This window comes from Pollicipes pollicipes, unplaced genomic scaffold, assembly GCF_011947565.3.
Source record: "Pollicipes pollicipes isolate AB1234 unplaced genomic scaffold, Ppol_2.1 Scaffold_7261;HRSCAF=8764_pilon_pilon_pilon, whole genome shotgun sequence".
NCBI classification, from domain to species: domain Eukaryota; kingdom Metazoa; phylum Arthropoda; class Thecostraca; order Pollicipedomorpha; family Pollicipedidae; genus Pollicipes; species Pollicipes pollicipes.
Window position 1 is genome coordinate 15,619,761 of NW_023597054.1, and position 24,148 is coordinate 15,643,908.

A 24,148-nucleotide genomic window follows, 5' to 3' on the forward strand; every position below is an offset into this window, starting at 1 on the left:
GCTGGCGCAGGATTTGCTCAAGTACCTTCCTCAGAGCCACCCGGACCACCGGACGATGGGTCTGGCGCACGCGCTCACAATGACCCAGTCCTTCATCAACAAGTACAACGTCGCTGCCTCCCGACTGCCGGTGAGTGAGCGCTGCCCCCCGCCCCTCCCCTCCCCCAGTTTCGGGCGGCCACGTCACGCGTGGCGCGCTGGCGGAGTTCGGAGGCCAAGTGGAGGCCACTCCCACCGTGATTCTGTGAGTGTGGGGGAGAGGCTCCCAGGTGAGGTTGCTGGCGCTGTGGGCGGGGCCTGACCGGCGCCTGTCCCTGGCAGTGCTCGGAGAGGATGCAGCGGCACGTGGTGAAGAACTCGTTCATCGTCGAGATGTGCGACAGCCACCGGAAGCTGCGGCACCTGTTCCTCTTCAACGACGTCATGGTCTGCGCCAAGTACAAGGTGAGTGTTGTGAGTGGGGCTCCCCAGGGCCTTGGGCCGGCTCTGTTCGCCGGCTGTTGACTCGATGGAGTCTGCAAGAGCACGGGCATATTCGTGGTTTCGCCCTTTCGGTAAACAGTAGTGTAAACATTTGGCAGGAATGACGCGCTGCAAACAGAAGGTGTTGAATGCGAGCTAACGTCCGCGGGTTTTTGGAGGCCGCTGTCGATTTGCATTTTGACTTGGATTACTTTTATTAGGGCTAATTTATCCCACCCATGTTCCACCCCATTTGCACTGCAGCAAGTAGTCTCGAACAAAATGTAGCGCCTAAGTCCAAGTCAAATGATTAAGTTCCGAAATAGGACAAGTATTTGCATTGGATTTTGTGCCTGTTCGCTGCCCGTTTGCATCTTTGATTTGGGCAACGAACAATTACGTGAGCCCAAAAGCCAAAATTAAACCATTCTGATTTATCACCCCTTCATTAGGCAGCAGCTGAACCGCCAGTCCCATGTCGTCCCACATTGCCCCGCTAACCTTCTGTCCTGCGTGCGGACTGCCCCCCCCCCCCCCCTCCTCCCCCCCCCCCCACCTCGTCGTCCCACATTGCCCCGTTAACCTTCTGTCCTGTGTGCAGACTGCTACCCCTCGTCCGCTACACACTGCCCGCTGACCTTTCTCCTGCATTACAGGCGAGCGGCCGCAACGACAAGTTCACTTTCGAGGTCAAGTGGCTGACTCCGCTGGCCGAGATAGTGTCCAACTGTGACGACCTACCGGCCGAGCCGCGGGACCGCGACACGTCCGCCTCCAGTCTGGTAACGCTCAAGTCTCAGGCGTCAACCGTGCGTGACCAGATCCGCGCGCAGGAGCGCTACTACGGCCTGCAGGGGGTACGTCGGCCTGGCGGGTGGAAGGCCGCCCCGCTCCGGCCGGGGCCAGGCTGGGGCGCACTGGCTGGGGTCAGGCTGTGGGCATCGGCTGGGGTCAGGCCGGTGCCCACCGGTGCACTGGTGGGAGTCAGACGGGGGACGCTGTCTGGGATCAGACTGTAGGCACCGGCGGGGGTCAGGCCGGACTGCACCGGCAGGGGTCAGACGGGGGGCACCGATCGGGATCAATGCGACTAGGCAGGGCTAACACCTGTTTCGCTCCGTGTGGTCGACGTCCCGAGATCTCACGATGTTCTTAGCTTAGACACAGGCTAGCGGAGGTCGGTGTATGCCTGGGTTTTAATGGTTTCGCACAGTTTTGGACTTGTGCTGGCTTTGCGGGTCTGTCCTGATCGCATGTCTCATTGTTATCGATTGGTGGCAAACGGCACGAATGGCCACTAGCACCATCGTGTAAGCGTTTGATTGATCGGCTTTACATATATTTGAGCGTTTTCGCATGTGTCCAGCCATCCTGTTGTTTAAGGCTGTTTCGTCCATCTCAAGTACGTGGATATACATGTGACGCCAATTTGTGAGGTCAACCACCAGTGAGGTCCTTGGCAGCAAATAAGCGCACAGCGAGGGCTGGGCGATTGTTGGAGGGAAAACTATCGCCTTGCTGGCGGGTCCTTTTCCTTGGTCGCCGCAGCCGCACGCTGTGAACCGTGCAGCTGCTAAAGAACCCCGTGAACACATCGGCGTAAATGCACCCGTTGCGATGCTCTCGACCGCCGCGTCTCTCAGCTGACGCTCGGGAGCGCCGCATTGGACGCATCGCCAGTGGACCGCTGCCACCGCTGTGTTCTGGTCCGCACTGCTGACGTGTCTGCCGTCCGTGCTGCAGTGCAAGCGGGCCGACCAGAAGACGGAGAAGCAGCGGAAGAAGCTGGCGGACCTGGAGGCGCAGTTGGTGCTGGCCTCGCCCAACCTGCCCTTCCGCGTCTCCAGCCGGAACGGAAAGCACCAGGCGCTCTTCTTCCTGTCGTCCGATTTTGACCGCACCCAATGGTCGGAGGCTATCCATGTACTACAGGTACGCTGCGCCGGCCCCGACGCCCGGTGTGACTCGTTGTGCCGGTGCTGAAGCCGCCTTCTGCCGCCCACCGGTGCCAGACACTGCAGCCGGATCCTCCAAGGAGTTTGGGAAAGTGATTCTGGCTCCCTTCCATACAGCGCTATAGGGACAATGCTAATTTTTTGAGAGGTCTGGCAGCTGCCGTGAGCCGTCCCTGCTAATCCGCCGCCATGGCCGCGGCCGCGGCCGCCGCCGCCGTGGAGCGTCGCGAGCGCCGCCACGCCGCCGCCGTGGAGCGTCTGGCGACCACAGCAGCGCCGGACGGGACGGCGCCGTCCAGGGTGGGAGCGTGGCGCCGTCGGATGTTGCGATGTGGTCGGGGGCCGTCCGTGGGTCAGGGTCGCCTGTAAACGCCCTCAGACAATGCCCAGCGCTGTGTTGACTTAGTGGCCGCAACACACACTTAACTTGACCCGGGGTTTACGGGTGGGCCGTCGTTATTCGGGGTTAATTGCCTGCCGCCGCTCCTTTCCAGCGTCATGAATATCAATCTCGTTAACCGGCTGCCGTGTGCCGCGTAATGGACAATAACAGGCTCCGCTTGGTAATGAGATTGCGTAATGGCTGAGCTTCAGATCCCAAATTGGGTCATTCTTCATGTGTGAGGCATTCGGTTTGGTGACGACGGACAATCTGACATGGTGTGATGCATGTTATGAGCAAAAGGCCTGAGTTCAGACTTAATTTTCGCAACCGAGCCGATTATTTCAGTGTACTGTGGTTTCTAGTGCGCTTGAAGGCGCTTTGTCATTGCCCCTCAGGCACGGTCTACTACTGGCTGTAAACAGTTGGTAAGGATGCTTGAAACGCAATATTTTGTGGTTTACTGCGCAAGGTCACGTACCCGCTCAAGTTGAAATGACTGAGACTGTTAAAACGGACTGGTGTCTTGACGCATGTTATCTGCTGGGAAGAGGGCTCCCTGGTCTGAAGAAGCAGAATGAAATGTATCGAGCGACGCTTTGTTGGCACAACGAGCCCCGGCACGCTACTGCGTGGGGCCACGTGACCGCGCGCGCTCACAGGAGCTCACTGCCTCTGAAACTTGGACTTCCTCAGTTAGTCCTCGCTGCACCACGACTCTCCTGACGGTAAGGTCTGCACGTACTCCACCACTGCAAGATACGAATCTGGCGCTTTTGGGAATGCAGCTGTGGGTGACGTCACAACCCACTGACGTCATGGCTCACGCTGACCGTGCGCCGTCCTCCGCAGACGAACACGCCGCCCAGCCTGCAGGCCCAGCCGGTGGCGTTTGACGAGGTGCAGGCGTGGATCACCACCTACCGCAAGGACCTGCAGACCAACATGGGCTCGTACCTGATGCGCACGGGACGCGACGAGTCGCTGCTGGTCGGCGACCTGCACGTGATGGTCCAGCAGGTCACCGGTCTGCAGGAGGAGGCAGGTCAGTTAGGTCGGCTTGTCCAGCCGATAGTGTTGGCCATACGTAGTGGCTTAGCAGGTCACCGGTCTGCAGGAGGAGGCAGGTCAGTCAGGTCGGCTTGCCCAGCCGATAGTGTGGGCCTATACGTGGTGGTGTAGCAGGTCACCGGTCTGCAGCAAGGGCAGGTCAGTCAGGTCGGCTCTTCCAGCCGATATTACGGGCCCGCATGTGATGGTGCAGCAGGTCATCGGCCTGTAGGAGGAGGCCGGTCAGTCAGGTCGGCTCTTCCAGCCGATATTACGGGCCTGCACGTGATGGTGCAGCAGGTCACCGGTCTGCAGGAGGAGGCAGGTCAGTCAGGATCGCCTGTCCAGCCGACAGTGGGCTGCGTACAGTAACCGCTGCTGTGTACCTGCGTATACAGCCGCGGTTAGCGTAATTGGACGTTGTGGCGGACATAATGGTGCGGCACGTCACGAGGCAAGCGGAGAGGGGTGATATTCCGACACCGATTGACAGAGAGGGAGGACTATGCCACAGGTTAACTTACCAATGTTATATTTGGGCTCTTGAGCCACGCGAAATAGTGTGGCACGGTCTATGTGTAAAGGACCGGGTTGACGCCTCGTTTCAGAACTCTTCATCTGCTTTGAGGTGGACTCGTACGGGCACTTCTTCCGGAAGGCCAAAACGAAGCCGAACCGCAGCATCGCGCCTCAGTGGAACGAGGACTTCATACTAGAGCTGGAGGGCTCCCACAGCCTGCGAATTCTCTGCTACGAGAACGACGCCAAGGAGGGCCAGATTCTGCGGGGTCGTGCTCGGACAGAGGTGAGCGTCTTACCTTCCGTCAGCAACGCCAGCTACAGTCACGTTTGTCTCAAAACAGCCCGCGGGGCTCCCAGTAGGCTGGATGCATGATTCAAACTGGTCCGTATTTTGTGTTGTATCCAACAACACTCGTCGTGACCTAGAGTGTCTGGTTAGAGCATTACCTCCTTCGAAAAGAACCAAGCATTCAACACCACCGCGTGATTGGCTGCCCGCCGTTTGTCGTGCCCATGCGCTACGTCCGCTTCTGAGCGTGACATGCGCCACGCCCGCCGCTGACCGAGACGTGCGCCACGTTCGCCGCTGACCGAGACGTGCGCCGCGCCCGCCGCTGACCGGGGCGTGCGTCTGTCGCCAGCTGAGCCGCAGCTGGCTCACCACGTCCATGCAGGAGCGCACGGTCAATCTGGAGGGCCTGACGCTGACGCTCTCCGTTAAGTACGCCTCCTACGAGATGACCAAGCGCAGGCCCCCGCCCGGCAAGAGCAACAGGCTCTTCGGCAGCAAAATACAGGACGTCTGCAGGTGTGTATGTAGCTCTGCCGGTAACGTGCTTGGCGCTCTTACGTTTTAACAGCTTGCGTTTCAAGTAATGTCTGACGTCACATTACATCGTCTTGATTCCCACGCGTCGGTTTAGAAGCAGCCTCAGTTTTGTCCATAGCGTTTCTCATAGTCCAGTCACGATTACCTGTTATCGCTAGCCGGGCCCGGGCGAGAAAATCCACAACATTGCCATGAGCGGTTTCGGTGGCGCCCGGCCGTCTCACCCGCGGTGACCTTGTGTTCGCGGCAGGCGGGAGGACCGTTCTGTGCCGTTCATCATCACCAGCTGTCTGCGAGAGGTGGAACGGCGCGGCACCAACGAGATGGGCGTCTACCGCGTCTCCGGCTCCGCCACCGACATCAACCGGCTCAAGAAGCTTTTCGAGACCAGTGAGTGGCCCGGACGGTAGCGGGCCCGTTGGGCCGCTGAACGGGCGGCCTTCAGACTGACTGGTGCTGGCCAGCCTTCAGTCTGGTGTGCTACGGGACGCTGTATTACTGTGTTGGCCGGCCTTCAGTCTGGTGTGCTACGGGACGCTGTGTCGCTGTGCTGGCCGGCCTTCAGTCTGGTGTGCTACGGGGTGCTGTGTCGTGTAACGGAGAATGTGACGCTGGGCGTTGGTAATGTTTGGACACTTACGTGCGTGGAACAGGTCACGGCGGAGATTGATGGCAGTACGACCGCGGGTCTCGGTTTGTCTCAAAGCCAACGCCAATCGCGTCGGTCTGCAACTGGCAAAAACAACGTTTGTCTCTCGGTGTGATATGCATTCGGTAGATCGTGACCGTTGATCCTGTGAGACTGATCGAAGCCGATGCCCATGGCAGAACTTATGTGATAGTAGCCGTCGCCGGAGTAAACCTCCGAAAGCTGTCCTGTCCTTATATCATGCAGGTCTGTCGCGTCCACTTCAATTGAGTGTCCCCCTCCCTCCCCCCCCCCCCCCCCTATAAGTGCCAATGGTCAATCTCAGCTTGCTCTGGCAGACATCTACGAGGCGGAGCAACTGATCAAGGAGGTGGACATCCACTCGGTGACGGGCCTGCTGAAGCTGTACCTGCGCGAGCTGCCAGAGGCGCTCTTCACCGACGAGCTATACAGCCGCTTCTTCAACGCTTTCGGCGGCGGCGACCACGAGCTGCGCCGACGCCGCCTGCTGCACCTGTTCTCGGCGCTACCACAGCTCAACCAGAGCATCATCGTGTATCTGATCGAACACCTGATCAGGTGCGTCTCGTCGGCGGTGTGGGGAGGGCGAGAGCCGGACGCAGGTCACCGCCCCGTGTGAAGCGTCCGGCTGGGACCGGCCGTCGCGTGCCCGGACCGTGGGGCGCCGGGCGGTTCAGCAGCTCACCCGGCCGCGGCGGCTTAGCTCAACCGAGCGGCGCCTGCCCGCTGGAGGCAGACGCTTCACGTGGCGTGGGAATGGCGCGGGAAGGTCGCGCCAGCTGCAGTGACGCCTTGCTGCGGCGTGGCGGCCCGCGCCGTCGGCCGAAGCGGTCGGTCGGGATGAATGGAACTGGCGTGGGAAAGATGGGTGGTGATCCGTTCTGATCGGCCCCAGGAGCCAAAAATGGTCACGAGATTAGGCCTACGGCATGTTTGCGCGAGCTTTGCCGTTGTCCAGCGTGATTCAGGTTCCCGGTTCAGTCAGGTGTAAGGGTGTTTATATTCCCGAATCCAAGAGATTATTTTAACCAGTTTTCAGCAGTGATTCATAAGTGCATCGGGATATTCCTTTCAAACACTTATCTCATTATTTCAGTGGTGATATGGCTGTGTTTGTAGCCTTGCGTTTGGAGAAGCTCCATTAAATTAAAACAGATTCATTTAAGAAATAGCGCTCTTTTCTGGTGTATCGGTCTTGATACGCGGCACTTACCTTACCGGTCATTGGAAGAATGCATGACACTGAGTCATCGGCCCAGGCTGTATGGGCTTTTAAATTGAGTTTGATTTTAGCAAAAGCAAGTCAGTTATGAAGGCCAATAGACGTACTGGCTTTTTACTGCACTTAAGCAAAAGTAAGTAAATTGTGAAGGCCAATAGACGTGCCGGTTTTTTACTGACATTGTTTTCTGTGTGTTTACAAACTTCCAGCACTTGGCCGAACCGCCGAGTGCAGCCATTGTCAAGCGACTTAAGGAAACTTCGTCGCGCGGCGTGAACCGGGCGCTAACCGCCGTCCCCCACCCCCTGCAGGGTGAACCGGGCCGAGATGTTCAACAAGATGTCTCTGCACAACCTGGCGACAGTGTTCGGGCCGACGCTGCTGCGGCCAGGCCCGCAGGCGGACGGCGCCGTGCAGCCCGACCTGCTGGCCGCCGGCACGGTCGACGTGATGGCGCAGGCCGGCATCCTCTACTTCTTCCTGCAGCGGCGCAGCAACGGCGAGCCCATCCAAGTCGGCCTCGAGCCAACCGCCAGCTGAGAGCGAGGCGAGACGAGACGCGGCGAGGCGGCGGTGGGTGACCGCAGACCGGGCGGACTGGGACAGCGTGCCGGCCGCGCGGTCACGCGTGTCGTCGACGGGCTGTTGACCGCGCAGTGACGACGGCCGCGGTGGTGATGCCGTAGCCACGCGCCCTGGAGCCGCTGGTGTGGTAAATGGCGGATGTCTGAGAGCACCTTACGTCTCCGGCTCCCAACAGCGGGAGCTGAGGCGCGCAGTGTAATTTGTGAGACCCATGGAGTCCATGGACGCTTGCCTTCGTTTCAAGACACGGACGAATAGTTCTTCCCTACGACGTAAAGCGTCAAATACCAACGTCGTTTCGGTTGTACGACATCATTGCGCTACTTCCATATCACCAGAGGTGATCGGTCCACCACGCTGTGGCGCCGTAGCTGCGGCGCCGACCGCACCAGCGCTGGGCAGGACGGAACGTAGCGGTGCCGTGTTTATTCCGCTGCCGGGGTCCAGGCGCGGCGCTGATGTAGCCGCGGCGCTGATGTAGCCACGGTGTTGATGCAGCCGCGGCGCTGATGTAACCGCGGCGCTGATGTAGCCGCGGCGCTGATGCGACCACGTGACTGATGTAGCAGCGGCGTGGATGTAGCCGCGGCGCGGATGAAGCCGCAGCGCTGGTGTAGCCGCGGCACTGCTGGGGCGGCGTCGCTCGGCGTGGCGCCGGGCCGGTGCGCGGGCCCGGCCTCAAGAGACGGCCGGCCGCGCGGAGAGCCGGCCAGGGGCGCCGCTGTGATGGAGAACAAGGGACCACAGAGGGGCGTGCCGACGCGAGTGACCGGGCTGCCCCGTTCGGCTGTAGCGCGTGCTGCCCCGTCCGGCTGTAGCGCGTGCTGCCCCGTCCGGCTGTAGCGCGTGCTGCCCCGTCCGGCTGTAGCGCGTGCTGCCCGCATGCCGGGTGTCGAATCCGTTAAGTGTTTAAACTAGTCACAGCTTGTGATGGATAACGTCGGACTATCCATGACCCCGCATAATGTTTGTACGTGCATTTCGTTACGTGTGCCAAGTGTATCAGTCTGGCGTGTACAGCATCAAAGGCGCGCCGCGTCCCGCGCGGCGAGCCCTTTATTTTCGCCTCCTCGTTTTGATATGTGACGTGCTGTTGGAAAGCGGTTGTGCGCTTTTAATGCGACGCGTTTGGAAATGCTTTTGCACAGCTCTGTGCATTGTATTAGCCATGTTTTGGTATCTATGAATAAATGCGTCGTGCATGATCGATCGATGCTGGTTGTTGACCTGACTCGCGAGTACGCATGCCGTTCATGACTTTAATGAGGCAAAGTGGCCGACTGGCTCGGCGATAACGCAGAAAGGCTTGCAATCGCCGGTCGTAACGTATACCGTATCACTAACTGGTAAGAAATTGTCATTTTTCGCTCTCGGTTTCACATTTACGGTGCCTACGCGATGGGAGTCTGAAACCGACCGAGGGTCTTAACGCCCCCCTGAACAAGGCTGGCGGGATAGATTAAAAAAAAAAACGGGATCACTCAAGACGGAGATGCGGTCAACTGACGAATTGATTGGGATGGAATGCAATTGGGATAGAGACGCAGTTGGGTTAACTGGAGTCCAGTTGGGCTTGATTGGGGGTACAGGTGCATTCATTGGGTGGTTAGTGCCACCCTTACACTTTCGAGGTGAAAAGAAAGTGGATCAAGATCTGAGAGGTTGCAGAGAACGGAGAACTGCCCTGTCGGTACGTTGTACGTTTCTGCTTTATTCGAGCCTTCACATGTATTTAACACAAATTACACAGAGGAAATGACCACCATTGACGAATCTCTCGCCGTGACAAAAACAAAGTACCTGGAATAATGTGAACGAAAAGGTGACTGATGCACGTGTATGAAAACCGCAAACTGAAAATGACAAAATGAGCGCCAATTTGAAAGCACACCGGCCAACGTAGTTTGTACTGTTGTAGCAAAACCTTACAGTGAGCCCTGCTCGTGACAATCGCAGCACAGAGCCCAACATAGCTGGCCGGTCGCGCCGCGCGGCGTCGCCAGCGGAATACACCACATCTGACGTCCACTTATATTCGTTAATTCAAAGCACTCCTAATTTAAGTACGACGGCAATATATGGCAAAGCAGTTTCGAAACCGACACAATAGTCAGACACCCAACAAATACACGAATGAAATCGACTCTGCTAACGCGGCGCCTTTCTCGCCGGCGGTCGGATGACGTAACACCCGGCGCCTCGGCAGAACTGAGCAGCGCGCCAGGGCGACGGCCACCGACCTGGGACGCCTCCAGGGCCGGCGGCGCGTCACATTGCACACGAAAAGCTACGCGCACGACTACCTGCCTCTCTCTCGCTCTCTCGCTAACACCGAAAGCTAGCACGCTGTGTCAACGGCCGGGCCGCCACCCGCTGCGCGGCGCCGTACAAAGTGATGACAGCGAAAATAGAACAATGCCACGAGCATGGGACACAGATGACACTGGAGGGGATGGGTGTGCGGTGAAGACGAGATGACGCGCGCCGGTGCATGCTCTGCCGGCCCGGCGTGCCAAGATGAGATGGCCGGCCGCCGCGCCGACGACCACGCCACAGCACTGGCGTACAAAACACGCGCCGCATGCATAGATGTACGAGGGACGCGAAAATGACCCGATGAACATGATTAGAGACACCTGGGCGCCGCCGTCGCCGCGTCACAACGGCCAGAAGTGACGAGAACACACAGAGCGCGAACAGAGCGGCAGCGGCAGTGGCGGCGGCGGCGGCGGCGGGCCGGGGCTCGCGCGGGCCGGTCTGACAGCCCCGTCCGTCCGCTTGCCGCCTCGGGGAGCGCGCCGCGTCAGCACGGTGAGCATCGGGCGGGCCCGGGCCCGGCGCCGGCCGCCGGCGGCCGAGCGGTCTGGAAGTGCGGCCGGCCTGGTCCGGTGAGGCGGGGCGTCTCCGGCGGGCGGCGCCGCCCGGCTGGCCGGGGCCGGCCCGCCGCCGCCGCAGCCGCGCGCTTAACAAACGATGAACTAGGGCGGCCAGCGCTCAATCGCTCGCCGCCGAGACGATCGGCTTAATGTCCTGAGAGCACACCTCCTCCACCTGGTGCGGCGAACACTCCGAGGACACCTGGCGACAGCGGCCGCAGGCGTTAGGGACGACGCGCCGGCCAGGTGGCGCTGTGATGGCAGCTCCGCATCCGTCAGCATATGGCCGCGACACTCGTGGAGACCCGGCGCAAGGAACACTAGTCTGTGTTTCGGAAAACTGTGCAGGCGCGAATGGTGTTTGCAGCATTTGTAAGTGACAATCAGATCATATTCATTGAAACCAAACCTATGGGACTCAGACATTGAACGCAGATTTCCGGGACAAACATTGAATCCAGACCCATGGGACGACTAAACACTGAATTCAGAACCATCGGACGACAAAGAATCTGACCATTCCGCCCGGACACTCAAAGGCCAACAGGTTCCGCGTGCTGGATGATAAATACGTAAATAAGGGGCGAGTGCTTGGATGATAGTCGAGAGCGAACAAACATCCAAATAGAGCAATACCAAGCGTTGCAAACAAAAGACCCACACTTATCAACAAACATCGCAAATGAAAGCATACGACGACAAAATGTATCAAGACACTGCAAATGACAGCCGAACATGAAGATCGCATCGCACTTGCCGAGACATCGCAAACGAAAGCAAACCATAACAATCACCAGCGTCAGCATTCAGGCTAGCAACGGAACAGTGGTGCCAACAATAACAGCGTGGCCGTGGTGCCAACAGTAACAGCGCAAAAGAGGTGTCGACGCCTCCCTGCCACCCTGCGTGAGAATAATATTAACACGCAGGCAGCGACACCTACCGCATGCGCAGGCACGACACTGCCCTCCCCGTCCGCTTCCCAGACCAAAGGCCGCCGAGCGCGGCGCCGTCAGCCGGCACAGCCGTGCGGTGCAGCCATAGCGCGCGGCCGGGCCCCGAGGCGCCCGACTCCACCTGCAGCGGGTCCGGGCGCTGCTGGGGCGGCCGCTCCGCTCCGGCGGCGGCGGCGGCGACGGCGCTCACCTGGCTGATGTCATCGATATCGTCCGACTCGCCGATCATCTCGACGGTGATCTGCTCCGGCTCGGCCTCGTCGGCCTCGGCCGCCTCGTCCGACTCCATCTTTGGAATGTGAACGACCGGGTGGACGACCTAGCGGGGCGGCGGCGGGCGCGTCAGCCGACGCCCTGCCGGCGGCGCGCGCCCTGGCCCCAGTCCCCTGCCCCAGCCTCCAGCAGCAGCAGCACCACCACCACCACCACCACCGCATTGACCCAGCACGCCCGGCCGGCCGTTAGTACAAGCGCGGGGTTAGGGGGCGCCGTCCGGGCGGCGAACACGGGGAGGCGGACCGGCCACCACGCGCCTACCTGTAGCGTCTGGCCGTCGGCGCTCTGCACGTGCTGCACGTGCTGCACGTTGGTCACCACCGTGTGGTACATGGACGAGCTGATGGGGATGGTCACCATGCCGCCGGCGGAGAAACCTGCGGCAGGGGCGGGCGCGTCAGGCGGCCAAGGGCGGACCGAGAAGCGACACCCGCTCGTGGCGGCCACGCACTGCCCCACCACGAGTCAAAACACGGCAGCGGAGCGGCTATAAACGGCTGTCAAACAGAGAAACCACGGCACAACACTAGTGACTGCCGACTGTACCCTCGCTTTCGAAGAAACAAGAGGGTAGAAAGAAAGAAACATGCTGACCGGGTAATGACCTCAGTACATCAATGCACAATCGCAAGCGTCGCAAACTGCTGCAACGCGACTGAAAACACTCCAACGCGACCAGCGGCGATAAGACAGCTCGACGCCGAATACCCTCTCAGCACACAGCTCAGAGACAACGAGCGGGGCGGCGGAGCAGCGCCGCCGCCCTCGGGCCGTGGGCCCCATGCCCACCGGAGCCGGACCCAAGCGGGTCACCTTCGTCGCTGACGCCGTTCAACACCAGGTGGCCCTCGGCGTTGATGGTGGCCTCGGTCACCGAGCTCAGGTCGATGTTCATCGTGTGCGTGCCGTCGCCGTCCAGGCCGTCCGCCTGCGGCACGGCCAGGTCGGGGTCACCTCTGGCGACCGGCGCCGGCCGTAGGCGAACAGCGGCAGGGGCAGGGCACGCCAGTGACCTCGTCAACAACGCTGAGTCTTGCGCAAATGGTCGTGAACAGCAAGTTCCAAATCAAGTTAATGCACCCACAGCTGAAAGCGAGAAAACCCGCTTAACCCAAGGAAAGCCGTCTTCAGAAACCCTCTGAAACTCAGCAGAGATCGTACACAACGCCTGTCTTCCAACCCACGACGCGGGAGCAGATGAGCGCCACGCGCCTCAGCAGGCGCCGGAGCACTGGCGGGCCAGCGACGGCTGACAGACACCCACCGTGGTGACGCCCTGCACGTGCGCCTGCGTGCCGTCCGGCAGCGTGATGACCGGGTTATTGGGGTCCACGTGGATGATGCTGACTGTGCCGTCCGGGTTGCTGATGGTCTGCACCACCGTGTGCGAGTACTGGGACGGTACGTTCTGCGGGCGGACGACCGGCTGTCTCACTGATCAGCACGACACGGTCACGATCCAGGCACGCGCCCGCTGACGCCGCGTCGCGCCATCCCATTGACACGGAAGCGCAATTACACAGCGCTTACCACAAAGCCTTCGGTGATCTCCGACACCAAGTGTCGTCCAACGTGATCCAGCGAAGCGGCCGACCACACTAACAGGAGCGTTCGGGGAGGAAACACGGAGAGCAGTCAACTGATGCCACCGGTGATCTGACACAATCTGCACACATGTGCCAGGCCGCGCTGGGACCTCTGCACCGCGACAAGCATCCGGCGCTGCCGGCTAGCCCCGAGCTCGGCGGCCGTGCCGGCGCTGGCGGCCGCCCCCGGCCGCTGCCGACACGCACCAGGCCGTGGTGCGTGAGTTTGGGCGGCGCCGTGCGGATGACGCCGCCCGTCTGGCCGCCACCGCCGCCGCCGCCAGAGCCGCCTGTGCCGCTGCCCGGCAGCGACTTCTCGTCGTCGTCGGAGAAGGCCGGCAACAAGTCGTCGCGGCCGTGGTAGCGGTAGCAGTTGATGACGATCTGGCGGAGCGCGTGCGTCCAGGAGACCTGCCGGCCGCCCGCGAGGTCGTCACCATCCGAACACTGGCCGACTGACACCAGCACATTCACAGACGCATTCACTGCATGAGCGTACGCTAGTAGCCCGAGCCTAGGCTCATTGAACAGCCCTATTCTGCCGCTCGTATGGCTAGCCTTACAGTGACTGTACAATGAAAGCAACACGGCCACTATCGAGCAGACGGACACGCGTTGAATGAGGCGTTGCTGAGTTATTTTAGTTGCATTGATGCAAATGCAGTCGCACACCTATCTCTCGCCATGCAGGTGTGCGAAACAAACGCACTAACAAACATCAGCGCACACCACAACAATCAGCTAATCCACAACTGCAACAGCAACGCTAAAACAAACAAAACGTTTCAGCGCAACTAAAGAAACAAAAAAGGGTGCGTACTTTGGCTTTATCTTCTTCCGACCGGTTGTCCATTCTGACATTGGCCCAGGGGACGTTTTTGGGCCACCAGTCGGGTCGGGCGGCGCTCTTGCCCCAGCCGGGTTTACCCTTACCTAATGGGAACACATGCAAACGTAAGCCACGGTACAGAACGCCACTGAGCAGCCATGCGCGGTGCGCCGCGCCGGCCGGCCGGCGGCGGCGGGTGAGTGATGCCACAACCATTCACGACAGGCGGACAACAGGGGCGGCCGGCGCCGGCGTCACCTTCTGCTTCTGCTCGTCAGTGCGCGCGTCCATGCGCACATTAGCCCAGGGCACGTCCTTGGGCCACCAGGGCGGCCGCGTGGCGTCCTTGCCCCAGCCGGGCTTACCGCGGCCTGCGGCACAAGCGGCCGGCGACGCCGCTCGTCAGCCGCAGCAGCGGCGCACCGGCGCCGCCGCCAGCCTCGTCGGCCAGGCCCGCCCAGACCGCGAGAGCACAAACACGGCCACCGCCCGCCAGCCCCGCTCGACCCTCACCTCGATACAGCGGCGGCGGCGGCGTAAACACCGCCGTCCGCCGGCATACGCCAACGGCGGTCTTTCGCCGCACCTACCGCCTCCAGAACAGTGTATTTTGTACTGTGCCCGTAGATGAAACATGATATTTCACGGATATCTAGGCATTCAAAAAGCAAGCATGCATATGGTGGTTGTGCGGGACTGTACGGCATGTTCCGTCGAAGATATTGCACATAGATGACGCTCTTACGTCCTGTTCAGCAAAGACAGACATAATGTGTTAATTCCAGTCGTGTGACCTGCTTGTGTTCACATCCAACCGGTTACTTGTTCGCTGAATGTGAGAAAATGTAGTACAAACTTGCTCACATTGCTACTGGAGGATGTGAAAAGATTGCTACGAAAAGGTTTCTTTTGTGTTATTCTACAACTAGTTTCGTTCATATTTTGACACTGAGGTAAGGTGTGGTAGAGTTTTTCCTCCATCTAGAACGAACACGCCTACACATGTTATACATAGACACCACATTCGAGCATTTGCTTGGAATGGGACGGTGATATGGACCTTAATCCGCTGCGTGGATGTCCCGGACGATGGGATATCATGATGGATGTGGAGGATATGGGGTTCCTAGGGGGCATACTGATATAGGCCAGATGACGGAGACGACATAATGACATAGGGACGAGAACAGAAGTGACACTGACGTAGCGCAAATGACTGAGAGGACATACTGATATGTAGCGGTGTTTATATATAGGACATACTGATAAGGGCAGATGACGGAGGTGACATACTGGCACAGGGTGGATGACGGAAGGCATACCGACACAGGACAGATGACGGAGGTGACACACTGGCATGGGGCAGATGACGGAGATGACATACTGACATAGGACAGATCACAGAGGTGATATACTGACACAGCGCAGATGACGGAGATGACATACTGGCTCAGGGTTGATGACGGAGGCGCGTGCCCACATGGACTCTCTTGTCGGCATTTAATGAAATTAAATCAGGAAATCTATTGTGACTTGTCTGACATACCACTGACACAACTCACCGCAGAGGATAACTAATGTCAGATGGAGACAGCTAATACATTAAAAATGAACCATACGTCACAGCAGCACGACACGCTTCCGCACTCCCTTTTAATAGGTATCATTAGTGATGTTCAACACTGCTATCAAATGGACAGTGGAGGCTTTTCCATAAACCCACAGATAACGGTGCAAGTGCTATGGGGTATGCGCAGGAGGAGATCATGGTCAAAGCACTGCCTCTCTTTCGTCCCAACCCACCTCTAGCCATCGGATCAGTCGGCCAGTTACGCGCTTTTTCCAGCTTTAGGTTACTCATCCGAACCATTCATTGAACCATTAACAAAGAGGCCAACCAGCCCCCTCCCCCTCATTTCTTTCTGTCTGTTTACATGCCACAGCCGACAGCCCCACCGACGTGCCTAAAACCGATTTGTCCCAGCATCCTTGGCCACGGGCCGGCTCGCCCCATACGCGGCCATGCCCCCTGCTTGCCCACCTGTCGAATACTTCAGCATGAGCGGGATGAAGGCGCGCAGCTGCGCCTGCGTCATCTTCTCCACCGGCGTGGGGATGCCGTCGATGACGAGCGGCGGCAGCTCGTGTCGCGACGGGTCGTCCTGCACGGGCGGCGGCGCGTGCCGCGACAGCGCCGCCTCCAGCTCCTGCATCACAGGCACCCGCAGCGCGCGCATCTGCCGGCCGGACGGCGGGGAGCGGCGGCATCAGAGGCGCCCAGCCACGGCACGGTACAAGGCAGCGCGAGGCGCTCCGGCGCTCGGTGCCACGCTTCGAGGTCAGCAGCGTCTTCAGTCGAGCCGCCAGTCAACACCAGAGTCTGGCGGCGCTGGTGACTCAAGATATCAAGCACGTCGTGAAGTAATCCTACAAACAGTTATGACGTAGTTCATGCGTCGCCTAAAAGAAGCCAACGAGCCAGCCCTAGCTCGATATCACCTTATCGCAACCGTGCCGGCCCCCCCCCCCCCCCCCCCCCCCCCCATTGAAATCAATAGTTACCATCGACCACGTGGCCGCCGGGCATGAACGGACAACCTCCCTCCGAAGCCAGGGGAGGAGTGGCCTTAATCCGAACCCTGCAGCCCCTCGTTATACCGTCCTCCCCCCCCCCCCCGCACCCCCGCCCCCGCCACGCTTCGGCGCAGCGGAAGCCATTACTCCACTGGGGCGTTTCCTCCCGCTTCGACCCACGGATGCGGCAAAGGCCACTTTCGGTGGCGGGGAGTGGTGACGGGGGAGGGGGGAGGCACGGACCGGGCCACACACCTGCCCCGACGCCGGGTCGAAACAGCTACGCGCATACCGAGGGGAGCCCGAGCGGAAAGGGGGACATAGGAGGGGGGCGGGGGGGGGGGGGCACGGGACATTGGCATGGCGCAAGGAGATCTTGCTGCACGACTTTAGCTCCCGGTAGCAACGGGAAACACCTGTGACGGCCAAGTGCGGGAACATTCTAGCTGCTGAAGGTCTGCTACAATGCATACTAGAACACCATTCAAAAGGATCGGATATAGCTAAAGCCTTCATAACGCATTATTCCTGAAACGATTAGAACACCAATTCTTTTATAACAAATTTCCGAGCACCCTAAACCCCGGAAAAATCGGGAATATTCACATTTTCCTTCTTTGTCTCCAGCCGTAACGCCATGAGCTAGGATGCCGGCATAACGAATCTACCATTACTAGATCCCGCTTCCCACTGTCCATGTCATGACCCCAAAACGTGAAGAATTGTCATGCCGAACAAAGCAGCAACATGTAAAAAGCAAGCCAAGGCGGAAGTCATACGTATCATGAGGAGAAGCCGTAAATTCCCACACTTTTAACTTTAAAAACTGCTTCGTAGATCAATCGCTTCCGTGAAGTTAGAAGCGCAGGAATGTCATATATGTGCATTGAGGTGGGCTAGAATAGCGCGAGCACACCTTGCTAAACAGCAAGATTCCGGGATGGGAGAGGAAAGAGCTTGAAGCCCTGACACGTAACCACCACCAAGTCGAACCACCACCACCAAGTAAAACCATTCTGCTCCACCGCCGGTCACACGGCCAGCAAAGTCGCCCGCCCGCCTTCACTCACCACATCCTCGAGAGGCTTGGCGCCGAACACCTTGTAACTGTTGTTGGGCTTTCCCGGCGTGACGAACATGACGACGGCCTGCTGCCCCACGCGGGTGGTGTACTCGTCGATCGTTTGCTGCAACGAGAGGGCAGACAGTGGGCGAGTGTTCGGGGATCCGCGCACCCGGCCTGCTGCCTGGTGGGCGGACCTGACGGACGGGCACTGAGGCCGCATCCAGCCATTCAGAAGGCGCTCCTCAACAGCGGCGAAACTGCAGCTTCGCCGCCTGTTCTACGCCGTGAAAGGTTCTTTTAGCACGGTAAACACGGCGCTATTAAAAGCACGTCACCTCGTGGAAGCTCCCAATTAGGGCATATTCCGGAAAGTCGTCGAACAACCGCCCTCGCGGACTAGCCTTCTTCTGTTTATGTTTTTGGCTAGAGCTTCGCTGGAAATGCGCGTCGTATCGGATGTCATTGTTTACAACTGGAATAAACGGAACCGCGGCAGTGTGATCTCATGCCCTCCCCTTTTCCCATTCAACCGAGGCTCCGCGCTCCGCACTCCTTCAAGCGCGGGACCCACGCATGCCCAAATGTAGCATACAAGGCGCATTTACTGAATGCGCGTCACCAAACTCGAGCGCAGACGCCGCTCCCCATGTCCCCGCTACCTTCATTTTCCTGATGAGGCGCGTCTGCTGGCGCTTCCTGATGGATGGGTTCGTCTCGAAGGCGTGCGGGCGTTTGCGCTTCTTCGCCGACGCGATGGCGGCGGCGGCCGCCACGCCCACGGGCCCTGCGGCGCCGGAGCATCACGTCATTGGCGGCCCGCCAGCGCCGGTAGCCCGACACCGCGCGGCCCGCGCGGCCCGGCGGGAGGCCGCGCTTCCTGCCCAGCCCGGCCCGGCCGACCGCCCCGGCGGACGGGCGCGCAGAAGTCGGCGCCGCGCCGCGGCAGGGGGGTCGCACGTGCCGCCATGTGCGGGGGGTCGTCCGCGGACGCGGACGTGTGCCGGCTGGAGCGAGGCGACCGACAGGGCACCCGGCGCACCGTCATCCGCGGCGGTCGACCGGATACATAAAAAAACGACAACATGCGCCAGACCCCACCATTTTCTGTCCACAGGACGTGAACTAACATACCAGACGCGCTCCATGGCATGTTCATGCCTTACGACGTCATGTAAGCGTAGCCCTCCGGAACCCTCCCTCCCTAATCTCCGACATCTTGCATACCGAGGACGCTTTTTCCAAAACAACGAATAGTTTACCCGAAAGGGCATTCGCCATTCCGTTTCTGACATTGAAACGGATTAATATATTTTGTATTACACATTCTGCGTTAATAAAACATCGAACAGATCATTTTCATCCCAAAAAGTTAAGCTTGTGCATTCGCGTACACAACTTTTGAGTATTATACTGGAACAAAGAGTCGTCAATCATCCGAAAATCCAAAGACCTCAAGTCATTTTCTTAAGCCCCCTGTCGCCTGGCCGTCCACCAGTAACTTCACCACCAGCTTTTATACATTCGGTCACTTCGGGTGGCAGGGATGCCGATATTTGCTAATGCCATCACTGCCCCTTCCTGTTGCCCCTACCCTCGCTCAACATTGGCTAATCCGGCTGGCGGTCAACCCAGCATCTCGGCACCTCCGGCTAGGCAAACCAGGCGGGCAGGTCAGCTTGTGGCCAAATGGCAACGGATGGACAGCCGAAGAACTGCCAGGCTGCCAGACGTCCGGAGGCCGCCGGGGAGTTACAGTTGTCATGACTTTATATTGACACCCTGCACCTCCAACTGGATTTCTTTCGGAGCTCTTTTCACCACCCACCTGCGGCGGCCAGCTGGGCCGTGACCTCGTCCGTGGTCATGCCCGCCGTCATCAGGCCGTCGTCGTCGTCGTACGAGCCGGGCGACGACAGCATGTCGTCATCGTCGTCGTCCTCCGAGTCCATGCGGATGTCCTGGTGGATGGTCTCGGCGGCGATGTTGAGCGGGTTGTCCGAGTTCATGCTGGGCCGGCGGGGGAAGGGGGCGGCTCGCCGGCCGGTCACGGCCGCGACGCTCGCCTGCAACGAGCCCGGCCGCCGGTAAGACGACACGCCAGGCGGAGGCGGTCGGGCCCGTGCCGGCGGCGTATGCAGCAGGCCGTCCCCACGCGCGGCAACGGTGTCGCGTGTCGCAGCCACCCGGCCGGGGGGCGTCGCCCAGACTGACGCGGTGCCTCTGCGGCTGAGGTCTTTCTTGTGCGACCTGATCTGAAGCTTTCGCAGCTCGTGTTGCAGCTCACTATTACACCATCCCTGGTACGACCACTACCGTTCCAAGCGTAAATTGAAAACGAACGCAGGTTACGACGAGGTCTGGATTGGTACCGTCCCTAACGCGACAGTCTGTCAAGAAGCAAACGCTGCTCAAAGTTGAACCATCAACAATCGTAATGTAGGTCATGCATACATCAATTCGTCACCCAATTTCTTCAGTCCACCACACATTAGACCAACATCGAAATTACGCGGTAGCCCATATTCGGCACGGTATATTTCTGCACAACCACCAGAAACTCGGAGGAATAAATGACGAAATCATGACTCAGTTGCTAACAACGAAAATTATATGAAATTAAATTATTGTTGGCCTTGTGAATCACCTCATAGTCCAAGCAGTTAACAAGCCCTAAAGCCACAAATACTCGTTTATGTATGATCACAGAAATCGTACCAACCGACTCATTCATGGTACTCATCGCGTTCAGTTGTACTCATTGCTTGGGATAAAAGGGCACCTAAGTCACCAAGAACTAAAGGCACTTAGACCACCAGGTGAAACCTAGAAATTTCAAAGTCATCCCGTTTGCCGCCCTCCTCTGACGCATTGTGTATGTCTTCCCCCCCCCCCCCGCCCCCTATGGCCTTTGCAAAGTCAAGTGATGACTTCATGTCGCCATTTCCAGCGCACCTAATCCACTGTTTGACCTCCATTGGTTGGCGCCTTACGGTTTTGATACAAACGGTGTGCTTTTCGAATGCGCCGTTCGCCACGATGCTCCTGAGGTTGAAGTGTTCGTTTCCAGTCGAAATTAGCAGCGACGTGAGTCATCAACTAAAAAGGCCGAAGAGGTGGAGTACAGAGGACTCCTATTAAATGGTATGATACGCACAGTTTCCGAGTGTCCCCAGGAGATGATGGAGAGTTTCATGATTGAAGTATCCTGCTCCACCAATAACAAATTTCGCACGTTTTGCCAGCTATGTTGCATTCATAACAAATGAAAAACTTTTTTCAAGTTCCGTCTTACATAAAGAAGGCTTAAAGCAGTTTCAGCGTTTTCACCCGACACTTCTCCGTTTACCTAGACTCCGTTTACTCCAGCTCCAGCCAACGGCGCCGCCACCTAGGGGAGAGGACGGGAGCGCATGACCATTCCCTGTACCTAGTGGCAGCGATAATTCTACCATTCCTCCGGTTCAGAGCCCGAAATTATCGGCTAGCAATTGGTCCCTGACGAATTTGTACCCCAAATTTCCACCCCAAATCGCCCCCATGCGCGAAGTTCTGGCAGCATCCCTGCTTTAGCAATACTGGCTGGAAATGGGATGTGCTCGACGCAGAAAAACCTCACTTCAGTACGTGTCACTACATAGATATCATACGGCATATAGCAAATAAAAAACGCCAGATACTTGCTGCATCACGTAGTTTAAAATCATAGCATCCATTCACAAGAAATGTTCCTTCAAGTTGGTAGTTTTCCATCGACCCGTTACCATGGAAACGGGAACGACGGGAACGGCCCACGATTGGCGGCGGAGATGTGCGGAAAATCAATAATTGCAACCAGCTCGCTTTGCCTCCAGGTTAAAATGCGGCAACGGGGCTGATACATTCAAATAAATACTCAATGTCGGCACATTTTACGCCCAACCAACAAAAAAGTGCGTGGAAGAAATTTTCACAACCCAGTCACAACACAGCGCAAGACTCCGTCCCCATGCTATTCTCGGCCATCATAAAATGGGAGCAGACATTCCAAACCCCATCCGCAGACTAGAGGGCGTCGGGACCCACTGACGCCTGGTCCCCCTCCGACGACGCCCGGGGCATTGGGCACCGTTCCCCACATGCGTAGAACGACTCGCGAAGGAACGCATGCCCAGCGAAATTTGGCTGTGTACGGCTGCGTGTGCACCTGCGTCCCGTCCTCAATTTGGCTCAGTCGGCTACGGGGAGCGGTCCAGAGACCATTGCGATTTTAGCGTCAAAAACGTTGGTTTGTGTCCCACCAACATTCAGGCATCATTTAAGTTACTAGTGGAGCTCTTTGCAGTGATCAGAAGCGGAAGCATTCACGCAAAACCATCATGAGCTGCGCGACAGCCAACGTCGCCCCTGGCGTCATGGCGGCTCAGCACCATTTTTACGGAGTCTGCGCAGTAGCGTTCAGCAGAAGGCTTTACTTAACCGAGACAGCAAGTGGGATCAAGGGAAATGTAAACACCACGGAGGAAACTCAGTCTACAGCAGTTGTCCAAAACATGACGCCTACTTACCAAGTTATTGGTGCTAAGGGTTCCTGATCCACGTTTTCGCCACTCAGTGCCACAGTCAGAACACAAATAAGAGATGAGTGGGAGCCGTGCGATGTGCTGCCATCTATTGTTCATTAAACTAACTATGATTAATGCAAGTAACTCTGGGATTTTGACCTAACTGATTCTGCTAAAAACTTTGAAAACACTTGAGAGGTAGATCTATCATATTTTCATAACACAAACATACGTTGTTAAGCTTAAAAGGGCTGAAAAATGGATCTTAAAACTGGATCAGCTGTTTTCTCGTACGGTTTATATTTCCATTCATAAAGAAATCGGTCGAACATCTCTGAGCTGGTGCGGGCCAGGGGAGGTTGTATGGCGGATGCCGGGTTCAGCTGAAGGTGATTATTGATTTGTCTTGTGCACTAAGCTTCTGATAGCACGTTTTTGATACATAAAAGGTGACCCCATTGAATAGAATGGTAATGCAGAAAACGTTCCCTGGTGCAGCTTATGCATTAGCATGTGGGCGGTTTGACAGGCACCGGTCCGGGGATAATTTGGCAATTACCAGACAGCTGCATTCCTCAATATCGTCGCTTTTTTACCTCTGTGGCTATATGATTATCACTGAAAGCTTGCTGCTATACTAGTTGTGGGCAATTTGGTGGTATGAGTAGGATGTGTTTCTAGTTTGGCCTGCTAAAAGCAGTTGCTGCCCCTTTAAAAAGAGCAGAAAATTGAGAAACTCCGGAGTAACTTGTCAGCTTCATTAAATTTGGGATGGAGCACCATTGTTACTTTTCCTTCTTCTGGCTTAGCTTGTTGCAGGGTAACTTTAGAACAATGTGTGGGTGCAACATGCTTTACAGTCACAGTCCAGACAGCAAATGATTGATGTGTTGAACATGTCTGATGTAGTAGCAGCACCACAAAAGTTTTAGCATGTGTATGCTGTGAATCCAAGCACTCAGAGTTATGTGCCTGGTCACCACCAATCTGTAGTATAGAAGGCCAATGTTTATGATATCATGACATCAGAAATGTAATTTTTGGCAAGTATGCTTGGAGTGAATTTATTGTTCTGAAATCATTAGTTAGTTCAGTGCCAGCTAGCCAGATGTGAGCTTACTACATGCAAGCAAGATGCTTGGGGTAACAATGTTTTGAGGGTATCTGGTGCATGGATCAATTTTTTGCAGCCTGGATCCCAGTGTGCCATAGATGCACTCTGGTTTCATTGGATTCACTTTGAAGCTAAAATTTATGTAGGTTTTGTGGTGAGAAGTGTAGTTTAGAAAAGAAAGACGAGTGAAGATGTTGAACTGGAAAAGCTTTTACCCAATGATAGGTAGGTAACTTCAAAATTCCACCCTATTGCATGCTGGCTGCTGCCCCACTATTGTACATATAAATATCTGTGACAGCAGATGTTGAGATGTTTGTGACTGAAATATTTGTATACAGCATGAAGGTAGTGGCTCAAGTGTGTGCATTGATGCAATTTTGCACTCATGCATGGCTGCATTTTGCAATTCTATCATGTCTATGGGTCAACTATGAGAGTTTTTATATGTTAAAACACAGTCAGGGTTTGTTTTGTGAGTGTGCCATAAAGACATCACCGTGCAGCATAGAATCTGTGTACGCTACTGCATTCTGCATATTGTAATGTTTTCATGCAGCAAAATATGTGTTGTTACATTTTTAAGTTTTTTCACCTTTACTTTTACCAGTAGGTACCTGGCTACCAGCTAGTCTGGATTTGTGTGTCTGTTG

At 57.2% G+C, this 24,148-nt stretch overlaps 2 protein-coding genes across 8 annotated transcripts in view; one reads left to right on the plus strand and one right to left on the minus strand.

The window, feature by feature from the left end:
- RhoGAP1A (Rho GTPase activating protein at 1A) overlaps positions 1-8,884 on the plus strand; it is a 56,474-nt gene extending 47,590 nt beyond the window's left edge. For all 3 annotated transcript variants that reach the window (XM_037237499.1, XM_037237498.1, XM_037237500.1), the window contains 10 exons: positions 11-130; positions 322-444; positions 1,119-1,319; positions 2,206-2,394; positions 3,652-3,844; positions 4,458-4,654; positions 5,013-5,179; positions 5,451-5,590; positions 6,188-6,428; positions 7,404-8,884. In XM_037237499.1, coding sequence (XP_037093394.1) covers positions 11-130; positions 322-444; positions 1,119-1,319; positions 2,206-2,394; positions 3,652-3,844; positions 4,458-4,654; positions 5,013-5,179; positions 5,451-5,590; positions 6,188-6,428; positions 7,404-7,632 — 1,800 coding nt within the window. In that variant the 3' untranslated portion in view covers positions 7,633-8,884. The remainder of the gene's footprint in view (positions 1-10; positions 131-321; positions 445-1,118; positions 1,320-2,205; positions 2,395-3,651; positions 3,845-4,457; positions 4,655-5,012; positions 5,180-5,450; positions 5,591-6,187; positions 6,429-7,403) is intronic.
- A 1,732-nt stretch (positions 8,885-10,616) lies between these two features.
- ewg (DNA-binding protein Ewg) lies at positions 10,617-22,449 on the minus strand. 5 transcript variants are annotated; one of them, XM_037236066.1, is made up of 12 exons: positions 22,385-22,449; positions 19,666-19,903; positions 18,500-18,624; positions 17,845-17,961; positions 16,242-16,437; positions 14,192-14,304; positions 13,579-13,782; positions 13,050-13,193; positions 12,575-12,713; positions 12,047-12,162; positions 11,700-11,828; positions 10,617-10,755 (listed from the first exon to the last, which is right to left on the minus strand). In XM_037236066.1, the coding sequence occupies exons 2-12, from the start codon at positions 19,844-19,846 to the stop codon at positions 10,672-10,674; spliced, it is 1,548 nt and encodes a 515-aa protein (XP_037091961.1). In that variant the 5' UTR covers positions 19,847-19,903; positions 22,385-22,449; the 3' UTR covers positions 10,617-10,671. The 5 variants fall into 5 exon arrangements, with proteins under 5 accessions (XP_037091961.1, XP_037091962.1, XP_037091960.1 ...); XM_037236067.1 differs by lacking the exon at positions 14,192-14,304 and adding an exon at positions 14,459-14,571 and having other exon boundaries at positions 12,599-12,713; XM_037236065.1 differs by lacking the exon at positions 14,192-14,304 and adding an exon at positions 14,459-14,571.
- Positions 22,450-24,148: the final 1,699 nt, after the last annotated feature.